Source organism: Mangifera indica, chromosome 7 (assembly GCF_011075055.1).
Source record: "Mangifera indica cultivar Alphonso chromosome 7, CATAS_Mindica_2.1, whole genome shotgun sequence".
NCBI classification, from domain to species: Eukaryota; Viridiplantae; Streptophyta; class Magnoliopsida; order Sapindales; family Anacardiaceae; genus Mangifera; species Mangifera indica.
In genome coordinates, this window is record NC_058143.1 from 730,895 (window position 1) to 743,206 (window position 12,312).

At 33.0% G+C, this 12,312-nt stretch overlaps 1 protein-coding gene and 1 long non-coding RNA gene across 26 annotated transcripts; one reads left to right on the forward strand and one right to left on the reverse strand.

The window, feature by feature from the left end:
- Nucleotides 1-2,448: 2,448 nt before the first annotated feature.
- LOC123220665 (putative 3,4-dihydroxy-2-butanone kinase) lies at nucleotides 2,449-5,351 on the forward strand. 6 transcript variants are annotated; one of them, XR_006503097.1, is made up of 7 exons: nucleotides 2,449-2,856; nucleotides 3,439-3,493; nucleotides 3,628-3,797; nucleotides 3,933-4,022; nucleotides 4,249-4,643; nucleotides 4,719-4,822; nucleotides 5,136-5,351. XR_006503097.1 is itself a non-coding variant. In XM_044643234.1 (3 exons), exons 1-3 carry the CDS (start codon nucleotides 4,410-4,412, stop codon nucleotides 5,283-5,285), a joined length of 255 nt encoding a protein of 84 aa, XP_044499169.1. In that variant the 5' UTR covers nucleotides 4,030-4,409; the 3' UTR covers nucleotides 5,286-5,351. The 6 variants fall into 6 exon arrangements, 1 of the variants encoding a protein (XP_044499169.1); XR_006503094.1 differs by lacking the exon at nucleotides 2,449-2,856 and having other exon boundaries at nucleotides 2,863-3,493; nucleotides 4,249-4,430; nucleotides 4,555-4,643; XR_006503095.1 differs by lacking the exon at nucleotides 2,449-2,856 and having other exon boundaries at nucleotides 2,863-3,493; nucleotides 4,237-4,643.
- A 50-nt stretch (nucleotides 5,352-5,401) lies between these two features.
- On the reverse strand, nucleotides 5,402-11,873 carry LOC123220673. 20 transcript variants are annotated; one of them, XR_006503112.1, is made up of 16 exons: nucleotides 10,954-11,873; nucleotides 10,807-10,846; nucleotides 10,491-10,561; nucleotides 10,319-10,406; nucleotides 9,872-9,932; nucleotides 9,629-9,779; nucleotides 9,349-9,521; nucleotides 9,140-9,208; nucleotides 8,949-9,034; nucleotides 8,700-8,877; nucleotides 7,366-8,198; nucleotides 6,924-7,059; nucleotides 6,734-6,804; nucleotides 6,403-6,645; nucleotides 5,969-6,082; nucleotides 5,402-5,847 (listed from the first exon to the last, which is right to left on the reverse strand). It is a non-coding gene; the product is annotated as an uncharacterized LOC123220673 (long non-coding RNA). The 20 variants fall into 20 exon arrangements; XR_006503118.1 differs by adding an exon at nucleotides 7,166-7,280 and having other exon boundaries at nucleotides 7,366-7,438; nucleotides 7,472-8,198; nucleotides 10,319-10,846; XR_006503113.1 differs by lacking the exon at nucleotides 10,491-10,561.
- Between the last annotated feature and the right edge of the window lie 439 nt (nucleotides 11,874-12,312).

Below are 12,312 nucleotides of genomic sequence, written 5' to 3' on the forward strand. Positions count from 1 at the left end.
TTGAGATGCAAGATGTTATGTTAAGTTGATTAAAGTTAAATGTTCAAAGGAGATTAATAATTTCAAAATTAATAGAAAAGATGTTGGATTACATAAAAATCTGGACAATAGTAGAGGTGTCATCAAGATATTTTACGAATCTTTCATGCAATTAGTTGCCTCTGGTAAAAGCTGTGGGATGGCATGGTTAGCAATAATCAACCTCTTTCATCAACTACAGTTGATAATCGCCAATTTGATGTTCATTCTTGAAACAAGGATTCGTGGTAAGAATCACTACAGAAAATGAAAAGATTCTTTAGCGAGAAAAAATTAAAGAGTTATTTTTTTATTATTTTAATGACTAATTATTTATATTTTTAGTAAAATTTTAAAAAATACGCATTAATAATTATAGAGTTTTAAATTTCTTATTAAAAAATTTAAAAATCTCAATTAAACTTAAATCAAGTTAATGTAATCTCAAAAATTGAGTTAATTTGAATTTAAATTGAGTTTAAATTAAAATAATTGATTTATTTTAAAAATTGAATCAAACTTAAATTAATGATAATTCAGGCTGATCTTTCCTATGAATCAAAAGATGATTCAATTCAATTCAAATATAATTTATAACTCGATTTAAAGGATGACAATTATTAAAACAATATCATTTTTGTTTATTATTAAAAAAATGATATTATTTTGATAATTACCAATAAACTCGAATTTGAGTGATTAAATAATTGTTAAATAATCTTTATTATATTTACATAATTCTCACAATTTTGTGTTGTGAAGAATGTCACAATTGGAGACCCTTTAACTATGTCTTGAGCATTGAAGATCTTCTACAACCTATTGCTTCTCGCGTTTCTGTTTTCATTTTTTTATCCTACAAAATGAAACCTCCACAGCAGATGGTGATCGCCGCTGCCAAATCTCAAATTCTAGCTAGCTTAAAAGAAGGGCCGTTTCACTGCCCCTCTTTTAATAGAAAATATTTGCAGTCTTCTTGGGCCTTCATTTTATAAACACTGGTTTGGGCCTTCAGTTTACAAACACTAGTTTGGGCCTTCATCCTATATTACAAATTTAAAATGCAAATAAATTTGTAATTTAAGTTAAAAGTTTCTATATATATAATATAGTACATTAAAAATTGTCTAACTAGCTATTACATCTTCCACACTATAGATTATGGACCTGCTCATTTAGAAGAGGGGTTGAGAGTTTTTGGATTGCATCTTGAAGCCTTTATAATATCATTCATACTTGCATAGAAGAAAGACATCTTTGTCTATCTACATATGCTTCGCTACCTCTCTTTTGGCTTTTGTTTCTTTTGGGTAAGTTACTTTGTCTTTAGGATGTCACACATATGCAAGTCACTCAAAAATGGAGCTTCAGAAAGTGGTGAAGCAATTTTGGTGAGCACATGATATGTTTCATCTGCCATTTAGGCAGCTTTACATGTTGTAGCACGTGTTTACATCTTTAGACACCAAATCTATAGATTGTTTAAAATCTGTAAATTTTCTTTCTTCTGCTTTTTGTTCCTTAATCAAATATTATTGTGTACTTTAAATTGTTTTCTTTTGATGGGGGGACTGTTAATTAAGGTCTATGTTTACAATTCCTGCAAGATAAGACACTAAATGCAGAACAATCAAGAGAAGTATCACTTGGGACAACAAAAACACATGGCAACAAAGGAGTGGAGCAACAAGGACCACCAAATTGGGAGAGGGTGTGTGGCAATCTATGGGAAGACTTGACTGTAATGAGGATAAAAAGAGGTGGGAAGGATCCAAATTGAATTCCAAAAAAAAAACTGTTGAGAAGGAAAAAGAGGGAGAGTTCCAGCCTCTTAAAAGCTGTAGGGATTAATCTATTTGTTTTGAGTTTTCTATGTTTCTTGAATCTATGTTAATTCCAATGTAAGAATCTGCAAGAGGGATCAATTGAATTTTCATTATAATTTTGGAAAATCTTTTTAATACAAGTATCAGTTTACAAATATTGTTATGATATTTGAGTACAATTATCATTCAATACAAGTTACAACAACACTTATTATTATAACAAATATTTAATTTAAGGATAAAATATTTAGATATAATTTTAATTTTGTTCTACAATAATTATTTTAAGAGGCAAAATTTTTCACTTTTATGAAAAAATTTTAATTTCATTTTGAATGTTGCTTTATGATAATTTTAGGAGATTAAATTAATCTCGTCTCCTTAAAACTTAGGATTTTTGTTTTGATAATTTTAAAAATGATTTTTATTTTTGTTTTAAAATAATAATTTTATAAGACTGAATTTTAATTTCGAAATTACATCCTTTTATCTTCAATTTTCCCTTTTTATGCATCACATCCTAAGAAAGTTCTTATATACATAATTAATTAATATAAATTTCTAAAATAATTAAAAGAAATCCTCCCAAATTGGTGCCTACATGCACAGCTCGCCAACTCAAGGTTTCACGTTTATTCTATACATTAACCAAACATGTCTTTAACCAATTCTTTTCTTTTCTTTTCATAATTTTCCTTCAATTTCTCGAGAAAATTTCTAATCCTAATCTACTTATCTTTATTACACGCCGATGGCCACGGGCCGAACCTCCATCCCTCCCGATTCGGACGATGAAATTGGCGCAATTAATAACACCATACAAGACTTCTCAGCTTTCATTCCATCCGTGACCGTTTACGCTTCAAGAGAAACCCTAACTACAGTCAGACGAAGGCCCAGATAAAGCCGGCTCTCCACCGCTACTGGCTCCACCATTTGTTGCGGAATATCATACAGTTTAGAAGTTTTTGACTATTTATCCAAAAAGAAAACTCTGCTTCCTGTTATTTAGGTAAAATTGTTCTATGCGTCATGTTGTGTATAATCTGCCAATTTGAATGGAAAACTACTTCTGTGCATTACGTTTTAATACAACATATCAATTTGGAAACCAGTTTTGCACTTTTGTTAATGTGGTATACTCTTTTTGGTTGGTTGATAAGACTTGCTGGCTATTTTGTTTTCGTTGGCTATTTTGAATTGGAAAAATACTTCGATGCATTACTTTTTAATACAAAATATCAATTTGGAAGCAAATCGATGATTCTCTTGGTGAAGTTAAAAAAAATGTGCACACGTTGGTATCAACATAAATGCCATTTAGGGTGGTAGGATGAGAAAGGATTCTCTGATGTTATTTTGTAGGTTGAGAATGCACACCTATGTTAGAATTTGACATACGCTTGATGCATAGTTTACCATCAAAGAACTTTTTTGAGAGTGGATTTTTTTTATTGCTACATGCTTAGGCGATTTCTTGGTTTGGTGAAAGCTTCATCAAATGATAGTCTTTTTCTATATAGCATCACAGCTCGTGGCGATATACTGTAGGAAATGCTTAAAAAATGATGAGTTTCATGCATGTACTTGACAGGGCTGAACTGCATCCATCAGTTTCTGACGTTTCATGCAATGGTCTTGCTGCCAGGGTATACTTCTATGCTTGCCCTATTATTTCTTTGAGATCCTTGTTTGTTAGATTTGAGTAATTTGATAACTAATGGGAATAAATCATGGATGTTATTGTGTCTATGCATATGCTAGTCTAACATGGCTTTTACAGCTTGAAAAGTGCAGGATGTTAATTGAAATTGCTGGAAATTACTTAGATGAAGGGGCAAATCCTTTCCATGTAGTTGAGGCGTGCAATGAAGTTTGGAAGGGCATGGTAGTGAAATTGGATCCATGATGAGGCATGAGCGTCTTTGCACACTTGCTGCCTTATTGCTTAAGGTTCTTTAAAAACTGTTGTTAAGATAAATGCTTGTAATCTCTTTAATTTGATTGAAATCTGTTTCTAACAAGTCATTAGCTACTTCTTTTAACATGGCAAATAAAAGTAATGATATGTTCTTTAAACATTTGCAGATTGTTATAGTTGGAGATGATTGTGCATTGCCTCCACCTCAAGGCATAGCTGGATGAAGAGGTTTGGCAGGCCCTATTCTTGTCCACAAGGTTCTCTGTTTCTTCCTTTTCCTCCTTACATATATGCATATAGGGGCCTTTCTTGCATTTGCACTTACATGTTCACGCTTTAGGCCTTTTCTACTATTACTTGTTCCAGTGAAAATTTATCTTTGTATTGGTTGATTTAATTTTTTGTCTTTATCCTTTCATATATGTCTGAACTGTTCTTACACTAAATTTAGTTCTGATTATGCATGTGGAGTTGGAAAGTCAGGTTGCTGGAGCTAGCTGCTGCTGCTGGCCTTTCCCTTTCTTAAGTTACTCTGTTACTGCAGAAGCAAAACGTGCATCTGAAATGGTTGGGACAATGGGTGTTGCCTTATCTGTTTTTACACTGCCTAGGCAGGTTTCATCATATCGTCTGGGTTCTGGAAAATGGAACTTGGTCTTGAGATTGTGAGTTAATTTTCAAAACGACATCTTATGCATGAAGTATATAGTGGTGAATATGAAGTTTATTAGAATGTGTTTGGTGTAAATAATATGTTGGAAATAAATTGAATTTCATTCAATATTTCAGAATTTGTCAGGTTTTATCTTGAGTTGATTGCTTCTGATGCTGAAGTGGTCAAGTATTCTTGTGGATCTTTTACAGGGCCACTGCTTACAGTTAGTTCCTAGACATGTGAAAATTTGCTTCCTTGTTGACAAAATTAAATTGAACTAAGATAAGTTTCTTTTCAGCATTGTGAAACTGGTGCTGCTGTTGTGGACCTTCAACTTGTAGATGTAGTTGTCTCTCATGTGCTTAAGCAGATATTGTCAAGGGCATGCTCAATACCTGGGAGGTATCTTATTTTACAGGCTACATTTAGCTTTGTTCATTTAAAGAGAATAAAAAGAAAAGGGTTTTAAAAAGACTTTAAAAATTATTTCTCCGCTGAACAAAGATCCTGGGAAGGCTTGAGAAAAAATTACTGGTACTTTTGACATATTTTCTCTGCAATATGTGCTTACTTCGCTAAGTTGAAAGAAAAAACTTCTTCCTGATGGGGTTGTAAGAAGTTAAAAGAAACAGAAAAATCTCAAACTAGTCATGCATTTTGAAGAGAAACTACAAACCAATATATTTCTGATTTTAGTTAAGTTTTCTAAATGCAGAATTGGTGCCACTCTATGGTACTGATGATTGTAGCAGGCAAAGCAGTCCCTAACTTGCAATTGGAGAATGGATTGGCTGTCAATAGAGTGTACACCGGTTTTGCTATTTTTTGTTGTCTTTTCACTTTGTTGAAAAGATGCTTCATATGAATTGTTAGACTTCAAGAATTGATATAATTATTAATTTTCATTGAATATAAAAACATTTTTCCCAAATTTACCATACAAATAGAAACTGATTTTTTTATCTTCAATTCACAACACAATCAAGGAAAAAAATTTGTTCTCAATTTACTACATAATCAAGGATGAAAAATTGTCTTCAATTCACTATGCAATCAAGAACAAAAAAATTTGTCTCACATTCACCACACAATCAAGGAATTTATGTTCTTTTTGGAACATAAATTCCAGATTTCTTGTTCCAGTGTTAGTCCAGTAAGAGGAGTGCAGCAGCAAGGAAGAGCCAACCCAGCACCACATCTTCAGCATGTATTTCATCCCCAAACACATTAAAATCTCCAGCAAACATCCTGATACCACTAATCCAGCAACTTCAAGGCAAAACTTCAGGTCTGTAGCACCCTGCAACTGCATTTTTTGACATGGTGACATGATGAAGCCCCAAGTCTGTGAAGCAATGATTTAGTGGTTTGTGGCCTTAACAGTTTTTCGATTTTCTCCAAGTCACTGGCTGTTTGATGTTAGTGAACTTAATTTTTCCAATTGTGTGCCCAGATCATCATATGCAAAAGAAGGAAATAAAATATGAAAATGACAAAGCTGAAAGAAAAAGTAAAAAAATTGATACAACAGATAGAATTACAACTTACAATTAAAATAGTGGGTGAATCAAGTCTTTTAATCATATCCGGTTTGCTCAGAAAAATTCTTGCCATGTATCCAATTGAAACTACTTTGACCTCCTTTTTATTTTTTTCTCCAAACTATTAATTAACAGGGGATAAATATCAATATTGGAGTTGAAATTAGACAAACAATCATAAAAAACACAACTTTGAGAACCTTTGTATTAAGAAATTATCTAGTAAGAACTTGGGATTATCATGTCCAAACAAACCTTCTCTAACACAATGTACAAGTGGATAACACTTTGTGATCTTCACAAGTTCAAGAGATGATATTTTAAAGTGTTTTTTTTTTTTTTTTTGGCTTTCTTTGATCATGTTGAAAAGATATAAGCTTTGTTATTATCACAAAAATCTTAAAATTTACAAGAATTTTTATCCATTTGGAAATGTCTTACCATGATTGGAACTGATGTCATGTTGCTTCAGTAGATTTCCTTTACCTACATTGTTGCCTTACCAACATCACATTCCTCTTATCATCACATTAAGTTTATGATGTCATAGGGACACGATGAGGCCCAAGTTTGTGAAGCAATGATCTAGTGGTTTATTCTTCAAAACTCTTTATATTTTCTCCCTTTTTTTGCAGTCATGTTGTTGTTTGTGTTATTAACTTTCAAAACCTGTAACCATATCACCTACAAAACGAAGAAAAATGAAACATGAAATTGACAGAATTGTAGAAATACATGAGACATATGATACAAGAGTACAATTGTGACTTACAAATATTTGAAGTGAGGTAATGTGTTTTAATCTCATCAATTTGCTTCAGGAGATTTCTTGTCTTGTCTTCTCTTTTTTTTATTTCAACAAGTTGTCAAGTAACAAGAGACAAATATCAATATTTGTGTTGCAAAAAGGCTAATCAATAGAAAATAACGTGACTTTGAAGGCAATCTTATTAGTAACTTACTCAAGGAATATGAGACTATTTAGTTCAGCTAGTAAGGACCGGAACTTATCAAATCTTGTAAATTATATAAGCAGAACATCTCTTGATCTCCAAAGTATGTGAGATGTGATTCTAGAGATTTTTACTCAAGTAGTTTCTGCAAAAAATACATAAACTTGTCATTATTTCAAAGATCTAAAAATGTACAAGAATTTGTTATCAAAGTTGGAAATGTCTTACCACTATAGAAACTGATTACTCACAAGTTATTATAGAAATGTCATAAGCTGAATATCTTATTTGAGCCTTTCATTCATAGTGACATGTAACTCTTTTGTAGTTGTGTGGAATTCATCTTGAAATTCTTTCAAGATTCACCTTGAATATTAAAACATTCAAATAAAGGAGACATGTTTTTCTAGAATGAAAGCGCAATAAAGGAGACATTGTTGAATATGCTTACATGAAGTTAGAGAAGGAAAATTTTAAGCCTTTCCAATGATTCTTGCAACACTAAATCCACGCATATAGGGGTCCTACATTGTGTTGTCCATATTGTGTAAGTAAACCTAAATTGCACAAGATAAGCTTCAAATCAATTAGATGGAAAATATTTCAACTTCTGCCTCTAAATGTTCCTCCCCTGAATTCAAAACTCACAAAAAAGACAAATCATAAGATTATCTAATCAGTTGTTGAAAGGTCCTCTCAGGAATTGAAAAATGAAACAAGAAATGAAGAATTTACTTTATTTAGAATCTCAAATATTGGAATTTTCCTAAGCTGAAAAAGTTTCTTCGGTTACCAAAAAATTTATGAAAATAGAAAGACAACTCGGCACCAAGCAGTCAACTTCAAACACAAAACAGCAATAGAGACCATCCAAACTGAAAGGCAAAAAATAATATCGCAAAGCGAGAAAAAGAAACTGCAAACTGATTGTAGCTGGACCAGAATTGTAGAGGAAATTAACCAACATCATCTTGCTTAGTCACGGCACCAGCTAAGAGCAAACCAACAAGAACTACAAGTTCAGCAGCAGAAAATTCCTCCAGAAGTGAAAAGGCAGCCATAAATGCTGACACATTCGTGAAGGAACAGTAGGGAAAGTAATCATCTTGCTCCAAGAAAGCCATAAACCTGGATGTAGCAGCAAAGTCTTCTAACCTGTGGAGAGGAGGAACCAACATCCACACGAAACAAGGCTTCAAACCTCCAAGAAGAAAGCAAATTCCTCCATTTCTGTAGCCGTGTTGCTGTTTGTGTACTTAACTTTCAACTCTGCTACCAGATCACCTGCCAAACCAAGAAAAATGAATCATGGAATTGACAGTGTTGTAGAAATACAATAAACAAATGATACAAGAGTACAATTTCAACAAGTTGTCCTGAAGATAAATATTACAAATTTCTGAAGCGATGTAATGTTCTTTAACTTCATCCATTTGCTTCAAGAGATTTCTTGCCCTGTCTTTCCTTTTCTTTATTTCAACAAGTTGTCGAGTAACAAGGGACAAGTATCAATATCACATGCCTTTGAGAGAAATCTTATTATGAACTTACTTAAGGGATGTGAGACCGTTTAGTTGATCTAATAAGGGCTGGTACTTATCAGATCTAGCAATTCTTTTATGGTAAATTATATGGGCAAAACACCTCCTGATCTCTACAGTTTGTAGTATGTGATACTAGAAATTTTTACTCTCACAGTTTTTGCAGAAAAGACATGAATCTTTCATTATTTCAAATATCTCAAAAATGTATAAGAATATGTTATCAAGGTTGGAAATGTCTTACCACAATAGAAATTGATTGATCACAAGCTACTGCAAAAATGTCATAAGCTGAACTTCTTATTCGAGTCTTTTATCAAAGGTGACACAAAACTCTCTTAAAGTTGTGTCGATTTCATCTTGAAAATCTTTCAGTACTCTCCTTGAATATTAAAACATTCAAATTAAGGTGACATGCTCTCCTGAAATTAAAGTGTAATGATGGTGGGAACATGTAAGAATAAGACTACATTAAAGGATCGAGAAAGAATACCTCATGAGCTTTGTTATATGAGCATTGATTGGTTGTACTGCTTTAGCAGGATATATAGAGGTCCATTACTTTGTTTTGCTCAACATCTGGTGGACTCCATGTCCACATGTAAGAGTAGGATACATAATATGCAATTAGATGTGTGAAGTAGAAATAACTTTTGATCTTGTTGAAAGTTTAAATATGCTTACATGAAGTTGGAGGAGGAAAACTTTAAGCCCTACAACGATCTCTGCAATGTTAATTTAAGCGTGGGGATCCTGCATAGTGTTGTTTGCAAAGAGAAAGTAAATAATGATTCCTTAAATGAGCTAGAAAGTGTAAACCGTAGATTAATAATGATGCATTTCACAATATGTCTTTGCCATAAACAAAAACAATGACATAACAATAAAAATACCATACACACAAGCAGGAAAAATGCTGCTTGATTAACCGTTGCAACAGCTAGAAGATACAATCTCAGTATTGGAATTTCAGCAAGCAGACATGCAGTAAGTTTAGTTCCGGAAAACTTAGACATGCCAGGATTAGGTTCTAACAGTTGCTTGTCTAAGTTGGAGACAGTGGCACCTGAAGAAAAATGAATCAGAAGGGAAATAGTAGACCCAGATTTGGAAAAGAAAGTAGCAAGGATCTTTAGCTTATGTACCTGAAGAAAAATTGCAGAGATTACTTACTTTTGATTACCTTGGAACCACAAAAGTTGAGACAATCTATGAGATGACAAAGTAGAGAAGTTTTGAAACAGAGGAACCACTTTCAATTTATAAGATCAAAATGCCATCCTTTACTTCTGAAACTAGACAAATATTTTTTACTTGCTTCTTGCTGGAAAAAAATGATGAAATACTGAATTAAATTATACGTATTAAAATTTAAATTCAACCAGAAAATGAGATTGGCATGAAACATATAAGTACCTTAGTAAACTTCAATATGAGAATATTGTTGATAGCATAGAATTTTGTTATAGTCAAAAATCTGACAAAAGAAAAAAAAAGTTAGCGAAGTTTAAACTTGAGGCACAGGAATTATTTTCTAAACAACAAAAAGTATAAATAAAAATTGTAGAATGGTTCAGATGTTAGAAGTTTTGACAAACCTAAAACCAAACGAGATCAATTTATAAATCTATTATTTAATTTAAGAATGAAAATAGCTCAATACTGGCCTCTACACATTTTTGCCTTGAATTGTATAAGCATAGAAATAAAAGCCAAAATTATCAAATTTGCATCAAATCTCTTAACTCGGACAAATTAAGCAATAATATCATCTTATCTTGTATTCAATGACCCTCACAGAAATTGAAAGAATAAGTGTCTGCATAAGAGAAAACATAAATTCAGAAAGAATTTGTCACATACTTGTATGAAGTGAAAATTTACTGGCTGCTCTGGCTCAGCAAGATATATAGAAGTCCATTACTTGGTTTTGCTCTCATCAATTGGCGGACTTCATATATAAATCCAAGAGTAAGGTAGAAAATGTGTAATTTTACAATGTTAGATATATAAACACAATGTTTAATATGCTTACATGAAGTTAGAGAATGAAAATTTTAAGCCTTTCCGATGATTTCTACAACATTGAATCTAAGCATAGCAGTCCTGCATTGTGTTGTTTACATTAAGTAAACAATGATTCCTTAAATAAGCTATAAAAATCTATTGTTGAAAGATCCTCTCAGGAAACAAGAACATGAAGAATTTACTTTATTTAGAATTCCAAAAACTGGAATTTTCCTAAGCTGAAAGTTTCTTGAGTTACAAATAAATTTTTGACATTAGAAATGTTGGATCAGAATTAGAGATACAAGGTATTATGTTAGGTTGATTAAAGTTAAATGAATTACCCGGACAAACTATAATTGAGAGATTCTTGTCGACCATCACCTGGCAAAGTTCAAATGAGATTAGTAACTTCAAAATTAATAGAAAAGATATTGGATTAAGTACAAATCTGGACAATAGTAGAGGTGTCATCAAGATATTTTACAAACCTTTGATGGAATTAGATGTATCTGTGCCATTAGGAAAATTAGAGAAAGAAGCTCGTATCAACAACTCCCCACTCCTTTGAATTGTAGATGAATTTGCCATCTATTACAACTTCAGGAATTTGAGCAATCTTTGAGGAATATTTTCCCCTAACACTTTTCCATCGTTTTATAAGCAGTGGACAATCTGTAATACCTACAGACTGAAGTGAGGATGGCAGGGTTTGCAGGGATTTGAGTTTTGGGCATTTCTTAATTGATAAATATTTGAAGTTGCCAAGATCGGGAATGGATCTGAGGTTTGGGCAATCCACAATCCTCAATTTTTCATAAGAGGTGTGGCTGCTCAGACTTGGAATTAATTTGATCCTTGGGCAATTGTAAATTATGAGATCTGTAAGAGAGGTGAGGTTGCTCAGACTTGGAATTAATTTGATCTTTGGGCATTTGGAAATTATGAAATGTGTAAGAGATGTGAGGTTGCTCAGATCTTGGATTGATTCAAGCTGTAGGAGATCAGAGATTTCCAAACTTTCAAGAGAGGTGAGGCTGCTGAGACTTGGAATTGATTCAAGCTGTGGGAGATTTTGGATTCGCAACCATTTTAGAGAGGTGAGGTTGTTCAGGTCTGAGATGGATTCAAGCAGTGGGAGTGAAACGATATCCAAGCTTCCAAGAGCGGTGAGGTTGGTCAGGTCTGAGATGGATTTAAGCTGTGGGAGGAAAAATATTTCTAACGTTTTTAGAGAGGTGAGCATTCCCGTTCCCATTCCCGTTCCCTTGTCATCTTCACATTCATTAATTAAGAGTTGTCTAAGGCTGGTGGGAACACCTTCTCTCACCGACAATTTTGGACATCCATCTATTTTAATAGACTCAAGGCAAGGAAGATGGTGTAGACCTGAAGGTAAGGATTCAAGATTTTTACATTTCTCTAAAGTAATATATTCAAGACACGTGCTATTATCAAAGGACTCAGCAATTGACTTTAGCTCTTCACATTCATAAATAAAGATGAATGTAAGTGCCTTAGGGAGGTACTCATTTCTACGAGATGATAATGTTTCCAGTGCTTTGCAACATCTAACATCTAGTTGGTTGAGTGTCTCAGGCAACGGACCATCTAATAATATGCACTTGAGAGATTTACATGAAAAAACATGTATGGACTCAATAAGAGAACAAACACTTAAAGCCTTCAAAAATTTCAGTTTTCCACATTTTCCAATCAGAAGCCTTTTTAGAGATAAAGGTAAGACATCGCTATCAATAAATGTTAGACTATGACAAGCATAGATACGAAATTCTTTCAGAGATGATGGTAGCATGCTCCTTCCAATAGATCTTAGATTCCGGCACCCA